Source organism: Budorcas taxicolor, chromosome 19, assembly GCF_023091745.1.
Source record: "Budorcas taxicolor isolate Tak-1 chromosome 19, Takin1.1, whole genome shotgun sequence".
In the NCBI taxonomy this organism is placed as follows: Eukaryota; Metazoa; Chordata; class Mammalia; order Artiodactyla; family Bovidae; genus Budorcas; species Budorcas taxicolor.
Genome location: NC_068928.1, coordinates 34,151,238 through 34,174,287, shown reverse-complemented (window position 1 = coordinate 34,174,287; position 23,050 = coordinate 34,151,238). Strand labels below are relative to the sequence as shown.

The 23,050-nt window shown below is 55.3% G+C and overlaps 1 protein-coding gene across 1 annotated transcript; it reads left to right on the top strand.

Moving 5' to 3' along the window:
• Window positions 1–4,280: 4,280 nt before the first annotated feature.
• On the top strand, window positions 4,281–22,186 carry ALKBH5 (alkB homolog 5, RNA demethylase). The gene is made up of 4 exons (XM_052658934.1): window positions 4,281–5,752; window positions 13,129–13,209; window positions 19,666–19,821; window positions 20,564–22,186. Exons 1-4 carry the CDS (start codon window positions 4,983–4,985, stop codon window positions 20,739–20,741), a joined length of 1,185 nt encoding a protein of 394 aa, XP_052514894.1. The 5' UTR covers window positions 4,281–4,982; the 3' UTR covers window positions 20,742–22,186.
• The last annotated feature ends 864 nt before the right edge of the window (window positions 22,187–23,050 follow it).

The window sequence follows — 23,050 nt, the reverse complement described above, 5'->3', positions numbered from 1 at the left end:
TCAATCCCTGGATTGGGAAGATCCCCTGGAGAAGGGAAAGGTTACCCACTCCAGTATTCTGTCCTGGAGAATTCCATGGACTATACAGTTCATGTGGTCACAAAGAGTCGGACACGACTGAATGACTTTCACTTCACTCCACTTTCTAGGTTGGTCATAGCTTTTCTTCCAAGGAGCAAGCATCTTTTAATTTCATGGCTGCAGTCACCATTTGCAGTGATGTTGGAGCCCCCCAAAATAAAGTCTGTCACTGTTTCCATTATTTCCCCATTTATTTGCCATGAAGTGATGGGACTGGATACCATGATCTTAGTTTTCTGAATGTTGAGTTTTAAGCCAACTTTTTCACTCTCCTCTTTCACTTTTATCAAGAGGCTCTTTAGTTCTTCGCTTTCTGCCGTAACGTTGGTGTCAACTGCGTATCTGATGTTATTGATATTTCTCCTGGCAATCTTGATTCCAGCTTGTGCTTCATCCAGCCCGGCATTTCACATGATGTACTCTGCATATAAGTTAAATAAGCAGAGTGACAATATACAGCCTTGACCTACTCCCTTCCCAATTTGGAACCAGTCTATTTTACCATGTCTGGTTCTAACTGTTGCTTCTTGACCTGCATACAGATTTCTTGGGAAGCAGGTAAGATGGTCTGGTATTCCCATCTCTTGAAGAATTTCCCAGTTTGTTGTGATCCACACAGTCAGAGTCTTTGGCGTAGTCAATAAAGCAGAAGTAGTTGTTTTTCTGGAACTCTGTTGCTTTTTCGATGATCCAACAGATGTTGGCAATTTGACCTCTAGTTCCTTTGCCTTTTCTAAATCCAGCTTGAACGTCTGGAAGTTCTCTGTTCAAGTACTGTTGAAGCGTAGGTTGGAGAATTTTGACATTAGTTTGACATTACTTTGAGATGAGTGTTTCCCCATCTATTTGCCATGAAGTGCTGGGACTGATGCCATGATCTTAGTTTTCTGACTGTTGAGTTTTAAGCCAGCTTTTTCACTCTCCTTTCACTTTCATCAAGAGGCTCTTTGGTTCCTCTTTGCTTTCTGCCATAAGGGTGGTGTCATCTGCATATCTGAGGTTACTGATATTTTTCTCAGCAATCTTGATTCCAGCTTGTGCTTCATCCAGCCCAGCATTTTGCATGATGTATTCTGCACGTAAGTTAAATAAACAGGGTGACAATATACAACCTTGACATACTCCTTTCCCAATGTGGAACCAGTTCGTTGTTCCATGTCCGGTTCTGACTGTTGGTTCTTGACTTACATACAGGTTTCTCAGGAGGCAGGTAAGGTGTTCTGGTATTGCTATCTCGTGAAGAATTTTCTACGGTTTGTTGTGATACACACAGTCTAAGGCTTTAGTGTAGTCAATGAAGCAAATGTTTTTCTGGAATTCTCTGTATTCTTTTCTGGAATACAGTTGTTGAGTGACTCGAAAATGAGCCTGAGGGAGGCGGCAGGAGTTGGAAGCCCCGTTATGCTTCTGAACAGAGCTGTCAGCAGAGACATCCATCCTTACCTCTCCCTGCAGGCCCCTGTCTCCCAACCTTCCCCCACTTTGGGTAGTCCCAACCCCAGGTCCTTGTCATGGGATGGGCCACACAAGACTTGAGAGTGGTAGAGAGAGAGGGATGTCCCACATGTCAGTGGCTGAGGAGGCAGAAGTCTGGGAAACGGCTTCCCAGAGAATGGGATGTTGTGGTTGGGTTTTGAAGGATAAGTAGGAGTTTGCTAGGAATAGATGGAGGAGAGGAAAATGAACATTCTAAACAGAGAAAACAGTGTTTATTCCCTACTGTATCCTTCAAAGCCTAAGACAATGCCTAACACAGAGTAGGTGCTTACAAAATATTTGTCATGTGAATGAAAGAATAATTGAATGAATGTTGATGGAGAGTGCTAGTGCTTTGAGGAACTTGTTGGGGAGTGGAGCACTAGGCTTGGGAGAGGAAGACTGGAGGGGTGTGTGGGGTCATAATCGGCTGGAGCCATAGTGTCAGAGGAAGGATTTATTTATTCATTCAGTACCTATTAAGCACCCACTGTGTACCAGGCAAATGCCAGGCACTGGGAGTTGCTCACAGTCGCTCAGTTAGTGGCTCTGCCCAGGTGAGAGGCCTCTTGGGTTGTAGCATGCAAGCAGGCCATGTGAGTGAGGCCCCAGCTGAAGTGCATGGGACAGGGAGGAGCCCCCGGGCCCAACCCTGGGCACTGCAGATTCATGTGCTGGGTGGTGACAGGTCTGAGTTTTGAGAGGTTTGTTGCATAGAATCAGACAACCAGAACACTGGAGCTTTGGAATTTCAGGATCTGGGCCTTAAGGGTGAGGCTCCTGTTTTTACAGGTCTTCTGGTGCTTCTGTGGCAGCAGCAGCAGGTCGACCCCTTGTCAGAGCTAACGACCCGAAGAGGTACAGTGGAAAAACTCAGGGGTGGCAGGAGAGTCAGATCACTCTGTATTTCCCAGACCCAGGAAGACAGGAACTCCAGGTGGTCGTGGGGACAGCAAGAACCGAAGGAACCCAGCCCCAGGTGCCTGGCCTGGTGTGGGGTGATAACAGGAGACATGCCTGGGAGGCGTGGAAGCCTGACACACTCTTGTCCTGTCTTCCTGGGGTAACTGAGACCCCAGAGATGAAAGGGGCAACTAACTGGTCTGGCCTAGAAGCAAACACAGGCAGTCTTGTTCCAGAGCTTCTCTTTTCCCATTGAGGCTCAGATGGGAGAGAGAAGGGCCCTGACTGCAGAGGATGGGAAAGCCACCCAGAAGGGGTATCTGGGAGCCCTGGAAGAGGAGGTGACTCCCACATTTGCCCAGAGTGTAGCACTGGGGGGTTCTGGCAGGACTTTCTGACAACTGAGGTAGTGAACTCCCTGCCACCAGGTGTGTGAGCAGAGTCCAATGACCCCTCTTGGAGGGTGGTTGAGAGGTGGGTGCTGGGCTTCTGAAGGGCCTGAGCCCTTGCAGCCACACTGCCAGTATGCAGGTAAAGGGGCCCTACCCAAGCCTTCACCTAGAATGGCTCAGACACGACTGGAGCCCGAGCCTAGCTCCCTGGCTCTGGCCTTGCCCACTGGCCACCTTCACACCACATGTATCTGCCTTCCTGCCACTACTACAAGTGATGCCCACCAGCTTGAGTCAGAATAGGGCCAGAAGCCATTCCCTACAGGCTCCGTGCCTTACACCTGCTGCTGCTCGCTAGGGGGTTAGGGCCAGAGTCCCAGGTGTCCAGGCCTTCCCATCCCACTGGCCCTGCTGTCCTGGCCTTGCCAAGTTACCCCACTACAGGCCCCACTTCACAGCAGAGACCGTTAGGCCCTCAGTTTAGGACGTGGAAACAGGCCCCAAATGGAGGCGAGTGGTCCTCTCTGCTTAATGGACAGGATATGGGACTGCATCGCAGCTGCGCACCCACCACACGTGTGGGCACTGATGTCATTCCCGCCTCCAGAGCTTGTCGGGGTCCTAAGCCGGAGGTAAAAGTCCAAAAACACGACTGCCGGGTCGCAGGGTCCGGAGCTCAGGCCCTGACAAGCGGAGACGGTGGGTGGAGAGGGCGCAGGGACAATGGGGCGGGCGCACAACGGTCAGAAAGGAGAGACTACGAAACCCAAGATGCATTTCATCCCAGAGAAAATCTGGGGATGTTGCTAGAGGGGTGAACCGAGCCTCCAAAAACCACAATGAAGGCGCGGGTGGGAGGGACTGGGCCCAAGAGCGTGACCACGCGAGCAGGCCTGCGGGTCAGGCGGGGCCTGGAGGGTCTGAACAAAGGGCTAGGCGCCCGGTAGAGCGGCGACTCCCGGGTCCAAGGTGCGTGCTCCAGTCCCGGCTCCCCGCCATCCCCGGGGCACCCTGCCCAGGAGGGCCGCGCACGCGCCGCCGCCTGGACGTGACTCGGGCAACGTCCACGCGGGGCAGCGGAGGGCGGGGGGTGGCATCTGCGGCGGCGGCCGTCGGACAGGGGGCTCGGCCGGGGCTCTCGACCCAGCAATCCGAGTGTCCCCTTGCGCGCAAAGGGCTTCACTTCGGTCACGTCTCCACTCAGGCACTCTTTTAGCCACCCGGTCATCCTTCAGGGGGTCCTTGTATCCCGCTCGCGGCTAATTAGGGGGACGGACGCAGTAGCCAAGGCGACCGTCGGATGGACAGGCACGCGCGCCAACCGGCTTCCGGAAGCTGCCGTCTGGTCCCGCCCGGCCCGTGGCGGGTGGCCCAATGACAGACTCAGAAGCGCCAAAGGGGCGGTGCCCGGGCAGGCTTGCTTGTGGCGGTTCCCCGGTGATTGCGCGCTGGGGGCTGAGGCGATTTTGGTCGTTCGGACGATGCCGTGACGCAGCGTGGCGACAGCGTTGGTGGCGTGAGCGCATTCCTGTGGAGGGAGCTCTTCGGCCGCGTGGGTGGCGCGGCAAGGAGGCAGGCTGCTGTTTGGGGCGTTCGCGGACCCCTTCAGTGGGTGGGGGAGGGGCGGCGGGCGGCGAGCGGCTTTCGTCTGCGCGTGCGCCTACCTCTCCGCTGACCCGGCCGCACGCACGCGCATGCTCTGTGCGCGCGGAGCCGCGGTGGCCGGCTGTACTGCGCGTGCGCTCGGAGCAGCCCGCTGAGGAGCGGCGCTGGAGGACGTCGGGCGGGCGGCCGTGACGTCGTGAGGAGCGCTTTAAAGTGCGGGCCGGGCCGGGCGTCTGAGGGTCCGGCCGGGAGTCGGGCCGAGCCTCCGTGGCCGCCCTGCGCGGCATGAGGCCCTGCCGGCGCTCCTGCCCCCCCGGACGCGGAGGAGGAGGGAGTCCCGTCGCCCCCGCCGCCGCATGACCCGCAGCCCGTGAGGCCACCCCTCGACGCCCCAGCCGGGCCGCGCGGCCTCGCTCGAGGGCTTGGCGCTGAGGGCCCCTGCGGCCAGGGGCCCGGGCGCGTCCCCCAGAGCCATGCCCGGCCGCCCCGCCCGCAGCGGAGGGCCCTAGAGCAGCGGCGCGGGCCATGGCGGCCGCCAGCGGCTACACGGACCTGCGGGAGAAGCTCAAGTCCATGACGTCCCGGGACAACTACAAGGCGGGCAGTCGGGAGGCCGCGGCGGCCGCCGCCGCCGCCGTGGCTGCTGCCGCCGCCGCCGCTGCCGCGGCCGAGCCCTACGCGGCGTCCGGAGCCAAGCGCAAGTACCCGGAGGACTCGGACCCCGAGCGCAGCGACTTCGAGGAGCAGCAGCTGCAGAAGGAGGAGGAGGCACGCAAGGTGAAGAGCGGCATCCGTCAGATGCGCCTGTTCAGCCAGGACGAGTGCGCCAAGATCGAGGCCCGCATCGATGAGGTGGTGTCCCGCGCCGAGAAGGGCCTGTACAACGAGCACACGGTGGACCGGGCCCCGCTGCGCAACAAGTACTTCTTCGGCGAGGGCTACACGTACGGCGCGCAGCTGCAGAAGCGCGGGCCTGGCCAGGAGCGCCTCTACCCGCCCGGCGACGTGGACGAGATCCCCGAGTGGGTGCACCAGCTGGTCATCCAGAAGCTGGTAGAGCACCGCGTCATCCCCGAGGGCTTCGTCAACAGCGCCGTCATCAACGACTACCAGCCCGGCGGTTGCATCGTGTCCCACGTGGACCCCATCCACATCTTCGAGCGCCCCATCGTGTCCGTGTCCTTCTTCAGCGACTCTGCGCTCTGCTTTGGCTGCAAGTTCCAGTTCAAGCCTATCCGGGTGTCGGAGCCCGTGCTTTCCCTGCCGGTGCGCAGGGGGAGCGTGACTGTGCTCAGGTAACCGCCTGGGAGGAGGGGGCGGCCACGGGAGCCTCCGCTTTCAAGCTCTGACGCGGGCTTTTGTGTGCGGGGCGGGGCGGGGGTGGGGATGGGGAAATGGGGTCTGCGTATGAAACGCGGGCAGTAAGAGCGGTGGAGCTAGAAAACTATCCCAGGGCACTTTTGTTGAGATCGATGACTTGAGCCGAGAACTAGTCTAAAGGCATTTTTCCAGAAGGCTAATTTTAAGAGTCTCATAACGTTCCTCATTTGAACAAGTCACTTTTCCATTTGAGGTCTCCAGCTCCAAGTGTGTGTGTTTTTTTTAAGAAAATTTGTTGGAATTACTGCCCAACAGTCACCCCAAGTCTGCCGTTTCTGGTCTGTCAGAGAACGTGTTCGTGGATTCCTTAATAGAGGAGATCCTCACAGAGGAAGGCCCCAAGAGGATTTAACTGATGGCGCTCTCCATTCCCAGGAGGGGGAGTGGCTGCCCTGGAGCTGAACACATCAGTGGTTGGGCCAGGAGAACAGACTTAAAACGCAGCCCCCCTTGGCTGCAGGAGAGCCCACTGCTGCTTTGTAAGATGTGGTGCCTGTAATCAGGACCAGATGAAACACAGTAAAGCTTGTCTTTTTACATGGTGTTGGGCTGTGTAGTTGTGTCAGCACAACTTGGGCTCTTGGCCTGTTTTCATTCCGGGATCCTGCTGAGAATTACCTCAGTTCCCTGGTCCCCAGGAGGAGATGGCCTGCTGGAACACCTTTGCTGTTTCTATGAAGCAGAAAATGTATTTGAAAGCTGCCTCTTTCCCGTACTGAAACAAGCACATCTAGCGATGAACTTAAGTAATCCCCAAAACCTCTTAGGAGATCTAGATTGCGGCTATTCAGAGCAGCTTGGTTGACCACCAGATTCTAGTACAGGATCAGGACACACTGTGGTTTTGTTGTGAGCCACTTTATCTCTGAAGTTCAGTCAGTGCCATAGGCCATGGTTATGGGTAGAAACAGGGTTGCTGGAGTTCTCTTAACATCATGAGGCAAGTCTTCTGTGTTCATTGAGGGGAGCAGCAGAGGCTGCTTTCCATTCTAGGAATGTCAGCAGAGCTGAGTGATACCAAGGTCTCCCCAAGGGAAACTTGGGAAAGTTAGCAGCAGAAGCAGCGCTTCGGCTTCATTGTGCATCAGAAGACAGAGGGCCAGCCACTTACCTCTCGGGTGCCCACTTGTCACCTAGACCCCGAGCTTCTCAGGTCTGTGTGGTGCTTCCAGATTGAAGTCTTAGTGGAACCCTGTAGGATGGGATTTCCAGGGCAGACTCTCTCAGGTGGCCTGCTGTTGTGAGGCAGTTTGGTGCCTGACTTCACTGAAGGGCTCTCTGTCCTAAAAGGGTTTCACTCAAGGGCCATTTGGTATCTTCATGGGATACTAGTGTCTCACATAATCACGGAATCTCTGGGTTGTCAGCTCAAGGTCTCACAGTGATCTGATGTGTAAAGGGTAGGGGCACAAGAGGCAGTTTGTGACTTTGAGAGTCCCCTTTCCTCCCACACACGCACTCCCTGTACTGAAGAGAAGTTTCAAGTTCTTAAAGTGCAGGTCTGTTAATGATCAGCAGCAGGATTGCATCACCAGGAAAATTTTCTTCATCTTTTCCTTAGAAGAGTATACAGTCCTGAGGTTTTCCCAGTCCCTTCCTCCTGGGTTCTGACTTGGCTGAGGAGTCACGGTGGGAGGCTCAGCCCAGTCCTGAAAAGTGCTGCCCCAGGGCTTTGAACCCAGCTGTCCTCTCATTTGCTTTGGCACCTTGTGGGTGTTCTCCGAGCTGGCTTTTACGCCTGTAAGTGGGGTTGATGTCAACTTCCAAGGCCTGTTAGAACTAAATCTCGTGATTTAGTGTCTCCTAGAGGGCCCAGCACTGGGTGACAAGTGTTCCCCTGCTTCTTGTGGGAGAGCCTTTAACAGGGTTCTTCCCCTCATGGAGCTCTTGTCCCGGGGGAGGCCACAGACAGTGACCGGCCAGGAAGGTAACTATCCACTCTGGAGGGTGAAAGCTTTCAGGAGGAAGTAAGCGGCAGCTTGAAGGGTGACTTGGAGATGACTGGGAGTAAGCCAAGCAGAGAAGGTGTGAGTGGAGTGAGTGCTTAGGAAGTGGCTGTAGGTGAGGAGCTATGGCTCGAGGCTGACTAGGGGCAGATGGCGCTCATTATAGTCCTCAGAGCCAACCTGAACCTGAGGACGGGGGCTCTGGTGCGGCTGCCTCGATGAAGCTCTAGGTCCAAGCTTCTTGGCAGCAGTGCTGTTGGCATCTGGGCTGGTTCATTACTTGTTGCTGGGGGCTGTCCTGTGTGGTGTGGAATGTCTAGCAAGATCCCCACCTTCTGTCCACTAGGGCTGGAAGCACCTTCTGTGACAGCGAAGAACGTCTGTAGATGTTGCCGTATGTCTCCTGCGGGTAAAATGTTCCCCAGTGGAAAGCCACTACTCTTGGGCTCTGGACACCCCCACTAATTTAAGCCCTCCAGCACCTGCTCGCTTAGCTTTCTCAACTTGCTTGCTGTGCGGGTGGGTGAACACCTGCCTGTTGGTGGTGCCTCTTCAAGTCCTGCTTGGGCTCTTCCCCCAGGTTGGTGGGAGAGGAGCTTGCATTCACTTCCCAGTGTGTATCCCAGCCCAGAGCTGTGAGCTGCCCATAGGAAGGGGCTGGTGAAGACAGTGGTTCTCTACAGATGGGGAGAGTTCTAGTCGCTCTCATCTGACTCAGACTTGTGTTGTTCATGGCATTGGGGGGGTGTACCCGTCCAAGGCAAAGTGGCAGGAGTACAGTTTGTATTTAACAGTTGTCGGCATGGATTTCAGTGTGTGGCAAACATTGATTCAGCAGTGTCCAAATGTGGGCATTTAGAGCAACGCTTCACAGACCCTTCTGGAAGTGCTTTTGTAACCTTTCCATGTTGGGCCTCAATAAGTCCTCTCTTAACGTGGTTTTCTAAGGAAATAAATATCTTTTATCTCTTCTTTTTATATGTCAGTTAATCCCATATTCCTTCTCCTGTTCTCTGTATAGTAAATGGCAGATTAAAACAGATTTCAGTTGGATTAACTGGAATAATTACAAGGCTAATTGCTTACTTGCGCTATTTTTAATCACTGCCTCTTGGATTGTGGTTGTGGTGGCCACATGCCCGAAGACCCAGGCCTGTCTGAGGTAGCAGGGTTGCCCGGCCACAAGACATGCTGCGGTGAGCCCAGCCTGTGACCTCCAGATAACAGTTGATGTTGGGTGGAGTGGGCACCCTGTCAGTTCTGGGCAGAGGACTGATTTTGTTAAGCTGGTTGAAAGCAAAATTTAGCTTTCTGGCTTAAAATAGTCGGGAATGTAGGGCAGATAGGTCTGGGCCACATCTCTTGTGTGGAGTCTTCTGATTCCATGAGATGGGGAGGGACCTCAGGAGGAAGTCAGGGCTGTTTATTCTCAGGAGGAGTTCTGGGCCAGGGGTGTTGGCTGGCCTTGGTTCTCCCAGGCCTGACTAGAAGGCAGAGGACAGCAAAGGGAAGGAAGCAGGTGGGCTGGTGACAGTCTCAGTCATGAAGCTCAGGAGAAGCTCTAGAGAGCCGTTTTCAGCTGGGCAGTTGGTGTGTAGCTGATGCTAGCTACTCAGAGGCAGGGGTTCACCTTTGCGCACTTCTTCTCTGAGAGTGGTGGGAACACCTGTACTCTTTGCTGAGGTCAGTGAGCCCCCCCCAGACAGACTGGACCTTGTCACTGGGAAACACAGATGGGCTTTTCTTCCTCTCCCTCCCCACCACGCTCCCACCCAAAAAGCAAAAATCAGCGTAGTGGTGACACTGAAACCCAAGAGTTTGATTAGAGTTTCAGTGCCACCACTTTAGCTGTTTGCCTTTGGGCAGATTACTTAATCTCGCTGGCCCTTAGTTTGCCTCCGCATTGTAGGGCTATTGACATCCTAGAGCTGTTATGAAAGATTGACTCTCTTTCACAGTACTGAAGCTTGAGGTTTTGGTGGAGCCTCTGGAGATGAGCTGCTTCTGTGCTCAGCTGTGTTCTATTTATACCTTGATGTGTATAGAACTGGGACTTGGAGCGGGTTGACTGCCTTCATTCTGGATTCAGAAAGCCCCAGGACTGCTTCATCGTACTGGCTGTGTGTCTTCTAGGGGGTTCAGGTGTGGTCATAACTTGAGCCTGAGTTCACAGTTCTGCTCCTGTGCCCAGGAGGCTGGCCTGCTGCCCCTCCCCTCCCCACTCCCTAAGCCTCAGGGAGGTCTTTGTAGCCCTCTCACAGGTGAGGCAGGTTCATGAGGGCTGCCAAAGCAGCTAGTCCCTGTTGGAGGGAGGCTGTCATCAGGCAGTACCTCCATCTCTGGTTCTGTCTGCCCTGAGCAAAACTAGTAGATGGGCAATGGCAGCCACCTTGGAACTGTGCCTTAATAAATCTGTGTGCAAGACTGTCTCCTTGAGGAGAGGCGTGCAGTCCTGTACAGTCCCTTATAAAGAGTCTTCCAGACTCCTTCTTTGACCTGCACCTAATCCTCTGAGGAAGGACTAACAGCGCAATCTCTGAGTCTTCAAAGCAGCAGAAACATTGAGCTCAACACAGATGTCATTTAGCATGTAGAGATGTGGAAGGCCTTTGCAGAGCTTTGTCTTGTAGGGAAGACAATTGCCACAAGCCCGAACAGTAGTAGTCAAGAGACTTGGGTGAGCAGTTTGGGGAAACCCAGCCTAGAGGGTTGAGCAGAGCTTCCCAAGGGAGAAGAGACTCTTGAAGAATCACTCTAAGGTACAGCGTGGTGGGTGGCAGCCAGGCTCTGGCTGTGTGTGCTGGTGGTGCACTGGTTACTGCTGTGTAGAGAGGGCCGTGAGGGCCCTGTCCAGGCACATACCATCCCAAGGTGCTTCCTCCTCTCCCTTCCCTGTGAAAACAAAAGGGCAGGAGGCGCCAGCACTTTTCTTCACGCCAAGGGTAGGACTGGACCCAGGGCATATTAAATTTCAGGTTGGTGGAATGAGACTTTCAGTTTCTCTTGTAGCCAGTAGGTTCCTTGGCAGTAAATAACCTCCTTTGGTCTCTGCTGAACCATTTCTGCTGAAATTCAGACTGAAGAGCTTCCATTGATCAGGACTTTGAGCCTCCCACTTCAGTGGAGCCTGATACTGAGGAGGGGTCAGTAGGTTGTGTCACAGCTGCTAGAAGTTCAGGAAAACCAGTGCTAGTGAGCTGTTGAGGTGGAGTCCGTGCAGTACTGCCTCTGTCCTCGTTCTGAGGTTGGGCTGGGTGGCAGGAACCTGGCCTGGCTTGCTCTTCTTTCTGAAGCCTTTGGGAGGTGGGGACAGGTAAAATTTGATCAGCATCTGGATTTGCAGCTTCTGTGTTATGGGATGCAATTCCTTGTTGAAGATGGGAAGTCAGGGCCCTTGGCAGCTCCTGTAGCCAAGTCAGACGGGTTAGTACCACTAACCTGTTAGCACAAGTTAGGTCCTTCCTGTTAGCACAAGGAAGGTTGCCTGCAGCCAGTACTGCAGATCTTGGCCATAGAGATGTGCCTTAGATTGCTTTTTGGAAAGTCCTGGATTTACATGGGACTGTCTCACAGCCCGTACCTGTGCTTCCCCAAAGTGGAGTGACAAGAAAGCACAGGACGAGGTCTAGAACTCCCAGCTCTGGGAGGGGGCCCAGGAGGCCTCTGCTGCAGGCAGAGCCTGGATCTAGGTGGTTCAGGGCCTCTGGCTGGTGTCAGCTGCTTGGTAAATGTGGGGTGCCAGGCACCCCACATTGTCTAACTGAATTCTCACAGTCGTCCTGCAAGTGGGCCTCCCACTACTCCTCTCCAGGGTGCCAACCAGGAAGACCTAGGACATAATTCTGCTGGACAAGAGGAGGCACTGATCTCTTTTTAAAATCTTACCATAAGTCACCACTAAGGAGTCATAAGTCATAGAACACAACCACACCAGCACCTGAGAACCTACTGCTGTCCCTGCACATGGAGGCACTGAGGGTTCAACCCAACGTGCAACTCAGCTGAGGTGACAGAGCTCAGGTTCTTCCCAGGTCCCTTCAGCTATGCCATCCTGTATGGCATTTCTCTCTGGGCCTCCAGATATTAATAGGTGTTATTTGAGAGAACGTTCTTTGGTCAGTGCTCAGTTAAATGAAGTCAGCAGATTCTTTTGCGGTAGTAATTCTCAGATCCTTTAACGTACCAATGCTTTTTTAAACTCATCAGTGTTTTCAGATTAATTTGACTGTGGATATTTGTCTGTAATTTCTCATGGGACTGTTATTTACAGAGAAAATTGAAAAACTGGTTGAGGAACAGCTCAGAGGGGAAAATTCCTAACATAAGGGTCCTTTCCTCCACCTTCAACATGGCTTCAAATCAGATCTTCGTATCAGGCGTGGTTCTTTCTTGGACTTCATTTGCTCTTGCATCCAGTTCTTGCCCAAGTTGGGGCAGCCTGGCCATTTTGAGAAGTCCTTCAGAGGCCTGCCCTGTATCTGACAGCTGAGAAGGAGCTGACTGGCTGCTGAACACAGGATTGGTCGGGGGGCAGGCCAGGGGACCCTGAGCAGGAGGAGGAGGCCTGTGGCTGAGAGTCTTTCTGGTTGTGGCACTCCCTGTGCTTAGTTGGGTAACTCCGGGTGGGGGTGCCTTTTGGCTGCCAGGCCCCCAGTGAGGGCATGTGTTCAGGGAGCTGAGTTTGCTTCCAGAGTTCCAAGTTGGAGAGCCATTAGCTGTGAGGAGGACAGTCATCTACCCACACTCACTGGTCTGAGCAGTTTTAAAAATCATGTAGCTTGATGAAAATAAATAGATACTTGAATGTGATGGGAATTCTTAAAACATTCCAAATACAGCTGTCATCAAGGTTTTGGATCCCCTAAAAAGAAGGCTATGGAAAGTTTTTTTTCCCAAGTAGACAAATTCTCTTTTTGCCGTAGTTCTCTCTGGTGACTCAGTGCTGTCAGCGTCTGCTTTGGTCTCCTCTGCCAGCCCAGGGGTGGGGTGGGGGGAGGGGATGCAGTTCTTCTCCCTATGGTCTGGCCTGAGTCACTCTGCCTGCCTCCAAAGCCACTCAAGGTGTGCCCTCTTGGGGGCCCTTTGAAAGGGCTTCTTGCTTGTGCAAGGAGATTTCCTTCTGGGCTTCTGCTTCAAGACCCACCTTTACCTCATCCCAGGTTTTCCCTTAATGATTTCTGGGCAGAAATATCATGAATCTTAACACATTATTTCCTTCCGTGTAGATCCTTGGACCTCTTAAGTAAGGGGGCAGAGTGTGGCCATAAGACCAGGCCCCTATTTCTGCTCCCTCACCCCTGGGATCTTTGGTTGTCCATCCATGCTCACATGCTATTTCTTTTCAGTGGATACGCTGCTGATGAAATCACCCACTGCATCCGGCCTCAGGACATCAAGGAGCGCAGAGCGGTCATCATCCTCAGGAAGTGAGTGCCCTGGTGTCTGGCTCCCTCTGTCAGTGCTCTCAGTGTGAGAGCTGAGCAAAAGCACACACTCCCAGGGTTTGTGGCCTGGGTCTTAAGACAGGGTTTGGGGAGTATTCCTCCAGACCCTGCCTCTCCCACCTCTTCCTTTCCCTTCCTCCTTGGTTCCGATCTGTTGGGTGTGCGTCTCACTGAATATTTTTAGGTGTGCCTCAGCAGCTTGCTGTAAAGTTGCCTGAGTTTTCACTTCTGTGAGGAGAAGGGAATGAGGAGAGGGGACGAAGGTAAGTGGCTGGCCATGTGTTCAGCAGGCGTGTGCCTTGTGGCTGTCCCTCCTCTTTGGCCGGGGGTCAGGGAAGCAATGATCAACATGGCCAGTCCTGGCATCTCCAGCACTTCTGTGTGTGTGTGCTCAAGTGGTGCTTGGACTGAGCCGTGCAGACATTGGGTCAAGACAGTTCTCCCTGGATGGAGGCTGGCATCTTGAGAGGCTGGCTGATTGCTCAGGTTGTGTGGAAATCAGTGAGCAGGGCGGGGCCAGTGCCTAGACCCAAGCTGGAACAGAATGTCCTATAACTTGCCTAATTTTTTTTTAATTAACCTTATTTTTTAGAACAGATTTAGATTACAGAGGCATGCAGACAGCAGAGCGCACTCGGTCCCCTCCTGGTGACGTCTCACGTCAGTGTGGCACGTTCATCACAGTCGGGAAGCCAGTAATGACCTGGATGATTAACTCAAGTCCATCCTTTTTCACACGTCCCGGTTCCTCCTCACGTCCTCTTCTGTCCCAGAAGGACATATGGTGGTCATGTCGCTTCTGTGTCACGCCTGCTGTGATACCTTTTCAGACTTGCCTAACTCGTAATAACACTGACCTTACTCGTGGTAACACTGACCAGCCAGGTATATGGCAGAAGGCCCTCAGCTGGGGAGTAGGCGGTGTTGCCTCGTGGTCACACTGGTTGTGGGCTTGGCAAGGAGGCCGCAGAGGGGTGGTGCCCTTCTCGTCACATCACATCCCGGGCACAGGGCCTTCCATTGTCTGCACTGGCCTCAGGCGCCTGGCTAAGGTGATGTTGGGTTTCTACCTCTACATTCACTGCTGCCCCCTGTCCACGCTGTCCTCTCAGCGAGGATGTTGCTATAGCTGGCCCACACGTGAGGAGTTGGGGGTGAGTGCCACCTCCTTGAAGCCCACTTGGGATCTTCTGCAGGAGATTGTTCTGTCCCCCTTGTTTACTTCTTCGTTCTCTTGTTTCCTGATGGCAGCATGGACTCGTGGTATCTATTCTATGCTCAGCTTGTTTCCCCTTTGGCCACTGTACATCCTCACTTTCTGGCCTACCATCTTTCTTTCTAACTTCAGTTTATAACTTCACCATCTTGGCCCTTTGGGTCCAGAACTCCAGAGTGTTGTGATGGTGATGTCTTTTTGGCATGGCTCTGCCACTTTGCCAAATCAGAACATTGAGTCTTATCGTCTGTAGAATGGAGCTGTGGATGGTCCTGCGGTGCAGGCAGAGCCCTGGGCACCAAGGGGAGCACCAGACAGCAGTCAGCCTGGCAGCCTCTCTCCTCTGGCCTAAGGATATTCCCAGAATCCATCGGAAGAAGGTTTTTCATCTGTCTTATGCTTGGGTTTCCTGTGGTTCCGAGTATATTCCAGAATCCATGACCTGAAAATGAGGCAGCTGAGTGTCGCTCCTTTCTGGCCTCCCTCCCCAGTGATTTCTTGTCAGATGTGCCTGGGACCTCCAAGAGTTCCGGAGATAGGATTGGTCTGGGAACCGGGCGTGGGGGGGAGTGGAACCAACACGATGCTTCCCATTGTCCCTCCCAGCCCATCATGATAGCCTGTCCAGGGAGCTCTTCACTGGAGGTGCGGGGGAAAGTGGCTAGAGTCCAAGTCATCCTTCCTTGCGCGGTGGCTCCTGTACCTGGCTGCCTGAGCTGTGTGCTCGGGCTTGGTGGGCTAGGAGTCTGCACTCTTTGGCCAGCTGAGCCCTTGCCAGTGTTCTGACCTTGGAGAGTGGCCGTTGTGGATGACTGGGGCTCTTTGACCTTCTGACCTGAGTGGGCCCAGGAGCCAGCCAGGGACTGGTTTGGAGGACAGAAGCACAGACCTTGGAAAAGGGGCAGAAAGGGGTGGGTGGATGTGCAGGGCTGCTGAGGCATGCAGTGCCCAACTGTAAGCAGCCAACTTGGGGAGCAGAGAAGAGGCAGGGCCGTGCTGTCACCTGCTGAGTGAGAGTCAGGTCCTCTTTTAGTGTCTTAGCTGTTGTCTGCTCCCTCGCTGCCATTAAAGGACCCGCAGCTCCAAGGATGGCCTGTGAGCTGATGTCCCAGGCTCTTGAAGCAGTGGCCTCTGTTGGGATTACTCTCCCTTTGAACACATTCACCTTCTGATCCACAGCCACCCCACTCCCCACCCAAATGACCCACGTCTACACACTGAAAGTTGGTTAATCTAGCTGTCCTTCAAGACTCAAAGGTCAGCCATTTTGACACTCGGAAAGCAAAGGAGCCTGGGAGAGCCCTGTTCATCTGGGCCCTGGCACTGAGGTGGTCCAGAGGACAGCTCTGGCCAGTGAGGAGCAGCACCAAGTGGAAAAGGACAAGCTGGCGACCTGATGGAGAGGGGAGCATGCTGGCTTAGGTGCTGCCAGGGGTCACAGATGTGGCCTTGGTGAGTGTCCTTGAGTAAGGCCCCTTCGGGTGGGCTATGGGCACTGATCCCTGCCCTGTTCCCTGTAGGTAGGTAGGGGAGCCAGCCCTGCCTTCTCTTGGGTTTGGATAAAGATCACACAGGCTGCTGAAGGTGGGCCTGGGGGCTCTGTCACCACTTCAGGCTGGTCAGCACTAGGGTAGTCTTTCTTAAGGCCTCATGGGGAAGATGGGCAGGCGGTGACCAGGTGCTTTCTGATTCAGCAAAACACGGCTCCTTTGCAGGTGGGTGATGCTGAATCTTCACTTAGGACGTGGTGTCGTAGTTTCTTGCCTGGAGGCTGGGAGTGACCTAAGGAGAGCCTCCCTGAGTGCGTTCCTCAGGCTGCAGCTCAGTGTTAAAATGTGTTGGGGTCACAACCAGTAAATGGCTGAGTGCGGCCTTGGACCCTGGTTTCCTGGTGCTGGCTCTTGTGGCCGGCGATGGTTTGCACAGTGGAGCACCCTGAGCCCCACCCTGGGGTGGGTGCTGTGAGTTGAGAGCCTGGAGCCTTATACAGAAGGGCTTTCTTGCCTCTGCTGTACTAGTAGAGAACTGGGGGCTGAGGGTATTTTAAGTGGCAAGGGGGCTACCCTCCAGGATGTGGGGTGAGGTCGCAGCTGCAGGTCGGTCAGCCCCTCAGTGCCCCCAGCCTCCTGGCATGTTGCTGTTTCCTAGTCTGCCCAGTGCAGGTTTCCCAACTGACGGGTTGGGGTCATGGCAAGGATGCTGTGCTCAGGTGCAGGGAGGCCTGTGTCTTGAGGGAGGGGGGCAGGAAGCCCTTACCAGAGCTTCAACTGGGGGATCACTGTGCGCCCGTCATCGGGGCCCTGTGGTGTGGCTGGGCTCTGTGGAGCCTTGCCTCCTGGGGCTCTGCTTAGGTTCGTGTGGTGTGGTGTGGTGGTAGCCAGGCTGCACGACTGGAGGAAGCTGCCCTCGGCCTGGATGTTCTATAGGCCTGGGTCTGGGGGCCAGTCTGCTGGAAGCCCAGGACAACGTATGTGCTTGGGCTGCTTCTCTTTTTGGGGAACTGCTCAGGTATCCTTGTGGCCCCCTGACCACAGCAGGCTGCTGCAGCACCTGTCTGAGGACTGCTGGGGGAGGGACAGGGCACTCGAAGATGAGGAACACTCAGACACACCTGCCTCGGTACCCCAGTCTCCTTGCCCCCTTGGAAAGGCCAGGCTTTGTGGCACAGGTCGGGTTGGGGCCAGAAGTTGCAGGTGGTTGGCAGCGGGGCCTGAAGAACAGACTGTTTCCCCATCTCTAAGAAGCCGTGGTCCGCCTCCAGGAACTGCTCTCAGCTCTGCCCCAGTGAGGAGGGCCCACTGGGGCCTCAGGGCCACCCGGATAGCAGCTGTGGACTGAGTCCACTGACTGGGTCTCTGATTTTGCGTTCTTCCCCAATCTGAGGGCAGTGCCTGGGACAATCAGCCCTCTCACTTCCCCTCAGGTCACATGTTAACATGTTCCATTAATGTTTGGCCATGCTCCGTTGGTTCTGGCTTCCCCCATACCTACACCCAATCTATGCTTTGTCCCGGGAACTCTCCTGACATACCTGGGGTGTCCTGCTGTGACCCCTGGACGTTGACTCAGATATATAAGGAGGGTCTTTGTTTCTGCTACCACTGGAGGAGGCCCAGGCCTCACTGCTAGAACTGGACTTTCTGCTTCCAAGCTTGTGGCTCTGTGCACTGAATCCTGGCCTGTGCCCTGTAAGAGGGGTGGGTTCTGAAGGTGCACTGCTGGTGGGCTCTGGGCTGGGGGTCTGGCTCTAGCCTGGCTTCCTGCAGCTTGGTGGCTGTTGGAAGTAGAGCTCCTCCATCGGTTGTGAGATGTACTTGTCATAACCTGTAGGGAGTGTCAGGAGCCTTCAGGGCCCCAATCTCATAGATCCCCAGAGTGGGTCGGGAGACTGGCTCCTGGTAGAGCCACCTCTGATCACCCCCTCCCTGTGGGCTGATATGACAGTGGTGGAGTGCGGGTGTGGAAAGCTGCCCTTTCCTCTTCTCCTCCTTTCAGGCAGCTAGAGAGAGACCTGGCCCGTGGCCCTGGTTGGTGTCCACTCTCAGCTGGTCCCACCTGTCTCCCCACAGCCCCAGTGGTCGTGGGCCCACGGTGAGGGCCCCCCACTGTTCAGGCCGGCCGTGGTAGTCCCAGCAGCTCAGGAAGGGTGGGGCCCACAGGCTCAGTGACTGCCAGCCCTGCCTGCGTGGTGGGTTGTGCCTTCTAGCCCCAGAGGTGTGGGCCAGACTCTCCCCTGGCCGTCCGCGCTCACCTGACGAAACTACCTGGCGGTCCTGGGCCCTCAGTTCTGCCCACACGGGCTTTCCTGCCCGGGGATGTGCTCCCAGCGCCACTTCTTCCCCGTGCCCCTGGCCTTGAAGGAGGAAGCTTGTCTTGGGTCTCTGGACCCTGAGAACTGAGAGAAGCCTTTGCTCAGAAGGGGAGGGATGTGACTAGCTTGACTCTAAGGGTAGCCTCAGGGCTGCATCTTCCTCTTGTTACCAGATCCTGTCGCCCGGGGTCCCCAGAGGGGAGGCTGAGACTGGTGGGCCAGTCAGTGCAGCCAGGTTCTTCTGGCTTCTCCATATAAGAGACCAAAGCAAAGGGACAGGGACACTGGCCCTGCCTGCCTGTCCACCAGTTTGGGTCTGATGACATGAGAATACTGGTTCCCTGCTGCAGAGGCATCCCCTGCTGACCTCTAGAGAGTTACCCCAGCCCAGGTTTGGAGCCCTGTGGCTCCTGCTTGCCAGGCCTGGAGTCACACCTAGACTAGCGCTCTCTCTCAAGACTTCTGGGACACATGACCTCCCTCCTCACTGACCCAGTTTTCCTGTCTATTGTGAGGACTGGATGCAGTTGTTCCCAAGAACCCAAGGCAGCTCTCATGTTTCCCTCTGCTCTCTTCCCCCAGTGTTCTCGGGAGGCTGTCCTTTGAGCCCTGCCTGGCCACAGCACCTTCTTCAGGACCCAGTTGTCCTTTGTGCCCAGCAGCCCATGGCAAAGGTGCCTTCAGGGCCTCCTGCCAGCTGCGCCCCCAGCTTCTCTCTCCACCTGACTTGCTGGCTGTCTCTGATCACGCAAAAGACCTCGGGCTTCTCGGAGGCTTCCCACACCAGCTTCCCCCGGCCTGACATCATAAAGGAGTTGGATCGCTGCCCTGGGCTGCCCCCCACCCACCTTCTCCATCCTTTCTTCCTGCGTCCTTGACTAGGCACTGTGTCCAGTGCTCGGTGGGGGCTTTGCCTTCAGAAGCCCTCTGGCCTTGGGTTGGTCGGTGTTCAGGAACCAGCAAAGGCTACCAGGTAGCTGTGGTGGGACCAGAGCCATGCGTGAATGTGGAGCTGGGCCTAGGCCTCCTTGGGCTCTGCCTCTGTTCACTTCCAGCCCTTCCACACGCTGGACCTGGGGACCTGCCTGTTGGGTCTCCAGGCAGGGGTGGGCATGTCTGGGAGTGTGGGACCCCAGTCCTCTGGCAGGTGCAGCACACGTCCCCGGAGGGTCTCTAGGCCTGAGAGGGGTGAGGTGGGGCCGCCCCATCTGGCCGAGAGAGCCCTGGGGTCCTTTTCCCTGGGGCAGCAGGGTCTTTGCAAGTCAGCTGGACCAGTCCCTAGTTAACCCACGAGGAGACCGGAGCATAGAACAGAGAGTGCTGGCCTCACCTAGCCTGGCCAGAGTTGGTCTGATGGGGCCATGTCCTCCCCAGAGCCCCGCGGGTGACCCCACATGCGTTTCCTTTGCAGGACGAGATTAGATGCACCCCGATTGGAAACCAAGTCCCTGAGCAGCTCCGTGCTGCCGCCCAGCTATGCCTCAGATCGTCTGTCGGGAAACAACAGGGACCCTGCTCTGAAACCCAAGCGGTCCCACCGCAAGGCAGACCCCGATGCTGCCCACAGGTACTCAGCTGTGGTCCCTCAATGCAGGCCAGCAGAGCGGTGCCACTGCCTGACTGCAGAGTGAGATGGGTGGGTGGTCTGGGGTAGGTGGTTTGGAGCCTGCCATCGCCCACTTTTTCGGAGCCTTCTGTCTGCTTTGCTGTAGTTGGTGGTGTTCCCAGCTAAGCCCTGACTACCTTCCTGTGGGGATGCTGCAGGCCTCCCCTTGCTCAGGACACGCTAAGGTGCTCCTGTGGGTTCTGTGGGAGTTGGAGGGGAAGTGAGGGACTTGGAAGTTTGCGGAGCAGGGTTTCCTCCCAGTAGGGTTCTGAGGAAGCTGTTTACACCAAGACTGGAGGATGGGATGGTATGTAGGAAGGGCAGTACGGTCAGAAGGTGCCATGTAGGCTGAAACCCCAAGCCAGGAAGAGCTTGGTAGTTCCTCGGGTAGTGGGGCTGGTGAGCAGAGAGGGAGAGTGGGCGTTGAGGAGGACTGAGAAGCCAGGGAGGCAGCAGGACCAGGCAGGGTCTCAAGGCTGCGATGGGAAGGCCACCTTGTGTCCGGCAACCTTGGCAGTGTCCTGGGGTACAGAGTCAGAGCCCAGCAGACCCACGGGTGACTGGGGCGTGTCTCAGAAACTGGGTTTGGGGCACTGGCACCTCGTGGGGCCAGGGCACGGGGCAGTGCTTCTGCCAGTGCCACCCCACAGGGAACCAGCCAGCGGGGGTGGCTGGGTAATGCCTCCCTGATGCCTCCCCACAGGCCTCGCATTCTGGAGATGGACAAGGAGGAGAACCGGCGGTCTGTGCTGTTGCCCGCACACCGGCGGGCGGGCCGCTTCAGCTCCGAGAACTACCGGCGCAAGTCCTACGAGCCTGGGGAGGACTGCTCGGAGGCGGCGGGCAGCCCCGCCCGCAAGGTGAAGATGCGGCGGCACTAAGGCAGCGCCTCCGGACTCGCGTGATCCTCACTAGCTGCCCCTCCTTTTGTTCTGTTTTGAGGGTTCCCCCCCTTTTTTTTTTGATTCTATTTTTTTCTCCTTGGTTTGTTGCCTGTTAAGGCTGAAGAACGGGATTGGCCAGGACCTGGTTCTCTTGTTCTGGGTTTCCTCCTGGATGGAAAGGCTGTTGGCATCTGTAGGCACAGAAGCGCACACTGGAGGGGCCAGTAGAGGCGTGGAGGGCTGTGTCAGGCTGGGTTATTTAAAAACAGTGAAATGTTTTGGTTAAGAAAATTCTTGTTTTGCTTTAAATGTAAATCTTCTCAGTGTTGTAAATGAAGTTCTGTCTCCTCCCTCTCCTCCCACCTATGTCTGCACTGGGGTGAGGTCCTGCTGGCTTTGCAGGGGGCCTGCTGCCTTCCTACCGCTCACCTGCTCTCCAGGCCCAGCAGCTCAAGTGGATACCCCTCCTGCCGCTGTTGGGGAGATGACAAGCAGAAGCCTGGATGGTGTCAGCCCCTGCTGCCTGTAGAGCTGTTACTGGCTGAGACCTCGGGCTTCTTGCACGCCCTCTGGCCTGCTCTGCCCACGGGTCCCCGGCTGCCAAGGAACCGGCTGCAGTGGTCCTGACCTCTTGCTGGGAGCCCGCCTCTTTGCTGGTCGCTCCTTTCAAGCATATGCTTGCGATTGTACGGAATAGTTTTAGACTTGCTATGTTGGGCAGTTTTAGGAGTTGTTTCTAGCTGGAGGGACTGGTGTCCTTCCAGGTCTAGCGTTTGGGGTATGGAAAATTGTGGTGGTGTGTGGTAGGGTTTTGTTTTCTTGTGTTCTGAGTTTTCATTTTTTTCCTTTGGCCTCCTGGCTTTTTCCTTTCCTTTTCTTTTCTCGTCCATCGACCAGCATGGGCCTTCTCCCTGTGTCATCCCCCTAGGAAGGGCCCTCCTGCAGCATGCGTCCAGGGCCAGAGGTTGGGCCTACAGATGGGGTGGGAACCTCCTCCACCTCGGGCATCAGACCTGGGAAAGGGGCTTTTAAAAAATAACAAAAGGGGAAAAAAGTGAAGTTTTTGGCAGTTTCCACCCACTCATCCTTGAGGGCTGCAAGGTTTTGCTGATCGTGGTTCCTTAGGAATGTCTCCTTGCCAGCAGGCCTAAGACCCAGGCCCACTGAGAGCAGAGCCCTTCCCAGTCCCCAGGCTGCCCTGTGCAGGGGCTGGTCCAAAAGGAGGCTGCAGAGAGCTGGGCAGCCACCATCAAGAAGCCCCTTTTGGGGCCAGAACTCCTTTGCCAGCGTGGATTCCTCAAGTTGGGACTTCGTAACTAAAGCAGTTGCAGTTGTATTTTTTTTACAGCTTTTTTCCCAAAAATGATTTGTAGTTGTGTGTGCAGCACTTTGCCCTGATATGTGTGCTCTACAATAAAAACCAAATCTAATATATTTTGAAACAGTTGTCTGATGCTGTTGTAAGAGAGGATTTGCCTTTCTTCCTTAATCCCTTTGTTTTGCCCTGAAACCCTGAAGCGGGTGGGAGGGCAGAGTCCATTGCCCACCAGGGCTCCAGAGGAGGTGAGCAGTTGCTAACCCAGGGCTAAGGACTGGCTCGCCCACTGTCTTTCTCAGACTGCAGTGAGGATGGACTTTGTAACCCATGTGTCCAGATGCCCGTTGTGGGCACCATGGACCAACAGGAGCCGGGATCTTGCTCTGCTGAGTAGCAGGTGCCTGTCTTTTGGAGTGATCAGAGAGGCTGCAGGCCAGTGGAGGAGGAATAGCATGAGCAAAGGCAGGGAGAGCCTCGCCTTTGTAGCAAATGCACTAGAAGTTTTGTTCATTGAACAAACTGTCAAATTCCTGGTGTGTGCTGGCCAAGCCCTCACTGTGGCCCTGTGATGAGCACAGCCCTTTGAGCCCCTGCTTTTGGGGTGAGTGTGTAGAGCTGAGGGTGCAGTTGCTGGGGCCCAGGGGCTTCTAGTCCCTTCAGATCCTGGACCAAGCAGAGTCACTCTGCTTGGCCGAATTCTTGCTGTGAATACCTGCAAGCCACACAGTTCCTCATGTAACAGGGAGAGGAGAGTCTATAGGGAGCAAGCAAGTGAGGGGCCAGGGCTCAGGCCTGCTGGTTGGTGACAGGATGTGAAGTGGAGATGAGGTAAGCAGAGCTTCCCTGTGGTCTGTGGCCAGTTGAGCCTGCAGGGGTAGCTACTGGGCTGAGCACATGGGCCCTGGCCGAGCTCTGGAGCTGAGAGGACGGTCATCCAGAGCACATGGGAGGGGCAGCTCCCTGACTCGGGGGTCACAGGATGGGCACT

What these genes read in the sequence shown, in the direction of transcription:
- ALKBH5 (XM_052658934.1), top strand. Translation starts at nt 4,983, where the DNA reads ATGGCGGCCGCCAGCGGCTACACGGACCTGCGGGAGAAGCTCAAGTCC. An exon ending in GGGAGCGTGACTGTGCTCAG is followed by an intron (nt 5,753 to 13,128) that starts GTAACCGCCTGG and finishes ATTTCTTTTCAG; the next exon opens with TGGATACGCTGCTGATGAAA. An exon ending in GCGGTCATCATCCTCAGGAA is followed by an intron (nt 13,210 to 19,665) that starts GTGAGTGCCCTG and finishes TTTCCTTTGCAG; the next exon opens with GACGAGATTAGATGCACCCC.